This window comes from Eimeria tenella, genomic scaffold (assembly GCF_000499545.2).
Source record: "Eimeria tenella Houghton genomic scaffold, Eth_scaff921, whole genome shotgun sequence".
NCBI classification, from domain to species: Eukaryota; Apicomplexa; class Conoidasida; order Eucoccidiorida; family Eimeriidae; genus Eimeria; species Eimeria tenella.
Window position 1 is genome coordinate 1 of NW_013546035.1, and position 4,439 is coordinate 4,439.

Here is a 4,439-nt window from a genome sequence, read left to right on the forward strand (position 1 = left end):
GCAGCAGCAGCAGGTGTGTGTGTGGATGTGCTGCAGCTGCTGCGGAGTGCGCGGGGGAAGGCTTTTGACTTTTACGAAAAGTTTGGAAATTTGGTGAAGAGCCAAAACTGCTGGAGAGAAGTTTTTGTTCTTGTTAAGGTGCAGCAAAGTCTTTTATTTTTATTTTATTTTTACTTTTCAATTCTTTTTGTTCTTTATTCTTTTATTCTTTTATCCTTCAATCCTTTTATTCTTTTTAATCTTTATTCCTTTATTTTTTTATTCTTTTATGCCTTTTGTTCTTTTCTTTTTTTATTCCTTTTACTCTTCTATCCTTTTCATCATTTTATTCTCTTTGTTCTTTTATTGTTTTTATTCTTTTATTCTTTCATTCCTTTTACTCCTTTACTTCTTTTTATTCTTTTATTTCTTTTTGTTCCTTTTGTCTTTTCATCCTCTCGTCTCTTTTATATTTCATTTATCTCTTTTAATCTCCTTTTTGTTCTTTTTCATCTCTTTTAATCTCCTTTTTTCTCCTTTTAATCTCTTTTCAAATCTTTCAATCTCCTTTTAATATCTTTTCATCCTTTTTAATCTTTTTATCCTTTTTTGTTTCTTTTTTCTCTTTCCATTCCTTTAAATCTTCTTTTATCTCTTTTAAAACTTTTTTCATTTAAAATTCTCTAATCGTTTCTGGCTTTGTGTCCTTGTGGCGCTCTTTTTTTGGTGGAAATTGACAAAAAAAGCGAAAAAAAGATCGAAAAAAGGAATTTCTTCTTTCTTTTTTGCAAAGTGAAATAAAAGATTGAAAAGGGATTCAAAAACTCCCCCTTTTCTGCAAAAAAAGGACAAAATTCCGCAAAGAAGGACAAAAATCTGCTAGAAAGTTACAAAGTTTTTCCTATTTTTTCAGGGAACTTCTTTTCCTTTCTACTCCAGACTGCAATGGCAGCAGCTGCTGCGCTGGGCAGCTCCCGGGGGCCGTTCTGTGTCTTTGCTTAGGTGAGATTTTTCTTTTTTTGGACTTTTTTGAAACTTTTTGGCTTTTTTGATTTTTTTCCCCCTTTTTTTCTCTTTTTAAAATCACATTTCTCTTTATTTCTCCTTTTTGGGTCTTCACGGGCCAAAAAGACCCAAAAACGCCAACAGGGGCCCCCAGGGGGCCCCAGAAAGGACCCCCAAGGGGTCCCCTTGGGGGCCCCAGGGGGCCCCCAAAGGGACCCCTAGCGGCCCTTGTGGGGCCCCCACAGGGGCTGCAGGGGGCCCCCCAGGGGCCCCTGTGCTGCAGCTGGCTGCAGCAAAAGCTGCGTTTTGCGTCTCTTTGAGTTGGCTGCTGCTGCTGCTGCCTTTAATGTGGAAATGACCACGAAAAGAAGCAACTAAAGAACAAATTGAAAAGTTTGAAATAAATAATTAATTCTTTTCTGCTCCGCAGGTGGACTGGAAGGAGACAGACACCCCACGGGCCCCACAGCTGCATCCAAACCCTCAAGGCCCTCGACGCAGCAGACGCAGAGGCCCTGCCCTTCATAGACCAGTAGCAGCAGCAGCAGCAGCTGCTACTGCTGCTGCTGCTGCTGCGAGAAGGACAGACTCTGAAGCGCCGGGGGTCCCCGCAGGGGGCCCCACAGGAGGCCCCCTGGGGCCCCCAGGGGCCCTCCCAGGAGGCCCTTTAGGGCCCCGCTGGGGCCCCCCAGGGGCTCCCAAGGGGCCCCTTTGGGGGGGCCCCACAGGGGCCCCCCTTGAGGGCCCTCTAGGGGCCCCTCTAGGACACTCCAGGGTCCCCCCAGGGGCCCCTACTGGGGCACAGCGAGGGGCCCCCATGGTGGAAGCTGTGGGGCCCCACAGTGTTTGGTGGGGGCCCCCCCTGGGGGGCCCCCCTGGGGGCCCCGGGGGTTTGTGGGGTTTGTTTGTGAGTGAAGTTTGTTAAATAAAGAAAAGAATAAATGAAAAGAATAAAAGTAAAAACTACTTCTCAAAAGCCTCGGACTGTATAGACAGCGCGTGGACTCCCTGCTGCAGCTCTTCCTTTAGTGCTGCATACACCTCGCGGTGCTGCTGCAGCAAAGTCTTGCCGCTGAAGCTGCTGCTGCGGATGCGCACCCTGCAGCAGCAGCAGCAGCAGCAGCAGCAACAGGGAGCTGTGAACTGGCAGTAGACAAGAGAAATAAAAATATAACAGTAACTTAAAAGATAAAAAGACATAAAAAGGAAATGAAAAGAAAGAAAGAAACAAAATGAGGAAAAGGGAGAGAAATAATAAAAGCAGCAAAGAGATAAAAGAACAGAGGTGATAAAGAAGTAAAAAAGAAATAGAAAAGCGACAAAATAAATAAAAATAAATAAAAATAAAAGTAAACAAATAAATAAAATAAACAAAATTAAATAAAATAATAAAAGGGCCTCACAAGAAATGGGTCTCTGGGGCATTTGGATCTGGATTGCCTAAGTGCCCTTTGTGAGCAGCAGACTGCAGCAGCAGCAAACACAAACCTGCTGCTGCGTTTGCTGCTACTTCTGCTGCAGCAGCAGCAGCTGTTGCTGTTGCTGGGTTTTGTGTAGTAGCGGTGCTGCTGGTGGTGTTGCTGCTGCTGCTCTCTGCTTTGGTGCAGCGGGTCTCGCTGCACCAAAGCAGCTGCTGCTAGTGTTACCATTGCTGCTGCTGCTGCTGCATCAGCAGCAAGTGCTGCTGCGGCTGCTACTGCTGCTGCTGCTGCTGCTTACCTCATTTATGACTTCTAGGAACTCTGGGGCCAGTTGCTCCATAAGCTGCAGAGAAAGCGCAGCGCCCCAAACCCTAGTCCCTAAACCCTAGACCTGACCCCGTAAACCCTAAACCCCAAACCCTAAACCCTCGCCGCGCAAACCTTCTTTTCTATGGAGAGCTGGAGGGGCCCTTTGGCGCTCGCGAGCCTCAGGAATGAACGCAGCATTTTGGGGGGTTGTTGCTGCTGCAGCTGCTGCCGCCGCTGCTGCTGCTGCTGATGCAGCTGCACCGGAAGCTGGTGAGCAGCAAAGGGCCCCCAGGGCCTCAAGAAACTCAGAACCCTCTCAGGGGCCCCGCGTTGCTGCAGGGGGGCCCCCTCAGCAGCAGCGGGAGAGCAGCACAGCAGCAGCAGCAGCAGCAGCAGCGGGGACAGCAGCAGCCGCAAACTCGAAGAGAAGCCGAGCATTGAGTGCTGCAGCAGAGGCCCCCGCAGCCGACGCAAAAGCCTCGAAGTCGAACTTGCTGCTGCCGCTGCTGCTGCTGCAGGTGTTGCTGCTGCTGCTGCTGCGGCTGGTAGCTATTCCTGGTCGAAGCCAGAGGGCCTAAAAAGAATTAAAAAGAAAAGACACAGAAGAAGAGAGGCAGAGGGGCAGCAGCAGCAGCAGAAGTGAAGTCGGGGCTGCTGCTGCTGATCGTCTCGCTGCTGCTGCATGCAGCAGCTATTTGGCTTATCTTTTCGCGTAGTTGTTTCCTTTTCCTTTTGTAAAATGAAAAAATAAATAAATAATGACGAAGAGTCGCTAGATGAGCGCTGACGAAGGACGCTCCCGAGGCTGAGGTGTACAGACAGCTCGCGGCGCATGCGCACATGAGCCCATCGAGGGTTTTGGCGGACTCAAAAATCATATCTTTTTCTTTTCATTTTATTTCGGGGCTTTGAGGCGCAGCAGCAGCAGCAGGAGCAGCAGCAGCGCAGCAGCAGCAGCAGACAGGCACGAAAAGAAGCTGCGAGCAGTTGCCGCAGCTCGCTGCTGCGGCGTCGCGCTGCTGCTGCTGCTGCTGCTGCTGCTGCAGTCGCTGCAGCTGCGCTGTGTGTGTAGGGGTCGAAGGAGGCGAGACGCTGGAGGCGAATAACCTTAGGGTTTAGGGGTCAAGGGTTTGGGGTTTAGGGTATAGGGTTTACGGTTCAGGGTTTAGGGTTTACGACTCCGGAGCAATACCCCTTGAGAACCGAAGGGACAGTTTCAAAGAAAGAGCCGCAGCACCTAGAGGGCACCCACAGCAGCAGCAGCAGCAGCAGCAGCAGCAGCACGATCCGGAGCCAGACCATCAGCAGCAACAGCAGCACGAACAGCACCAACCACCCCAACCCCACCCCCCGCAGCACCCCCCGCAGCAGCAGCAGCAGCAGCAGCAGCAGGATGGAGACGAGCTGCCTCGGGGGCGGGGGGCGTCGGGAGCTGCAGGAGCTGCGGCAGCAGCTGCGGAGCAGCAGCAAGGAGCAGCAGCGAGCAGCAGTGAAGGCTGTGGTGGAAATGATGGGCTCTGGAAAAGAAGTTTCTTTTCTTTTTCCGGAAATGCTTTCTTGTCTCCAAAGCAGCAGCATCGAAATCAAAAAAATGATTTATTTATTTCTCGCCAACTCCTCGAAACGCCAGCCCCACCTCGCCGTCCTCGCCGTCAACAGCTTCCGCAAAGACACGGCCCACCCCAACCCTCTCATCCGGTGCTGCTGCTGCTGCTGCTGCTGCTG

At 50.4% G+C, this 4,439-nt stretch overlaps 2 protein-coding genes across 2 annotated transcripts; one reads left to right on the plus strand and one right to left on the minus strand.

Moving 5' to 3' along the window:
* Window positions 1-1,947: 1,947 nt before the first annotated feature.
* Window positions 1,948-3,152, minus strand: ETH_00003735 (Transcriptional regulator bolA, related; the record flags this gene model as incomplete). Its single annotated transcript, XM_013380814.1, has 4 exons — window positions 1,948-2,083; window positions 2,388-2,449; window positions 2,704-2,748; window positions 2,847-3,152. 4 exons carry the CDS (start codon window positions 3,150-3,152, stop codon window positions 1,948-1,950), a joined length of 549 nt encoding a protein of 182 aa, XP_013236268.1.
* Window positions 3,153-4,107: 955 nt separating this feature from the next.
* ETH_00003740 (uncharacterized protein) lies at window positions 4,108-4,242 on the plus strand (the record flags this gene model as incomplete). Its single annotated transcript, XM_013380815.1, has 1 exon — window positions 4,108-4,242. A coding segment is annotated over one exon (135 nt), but the record flags the coding sequence as incomplete, so codon positions are not given.
* Window positions 4,243-4,439: the final 197 nt, after the last annotated feature.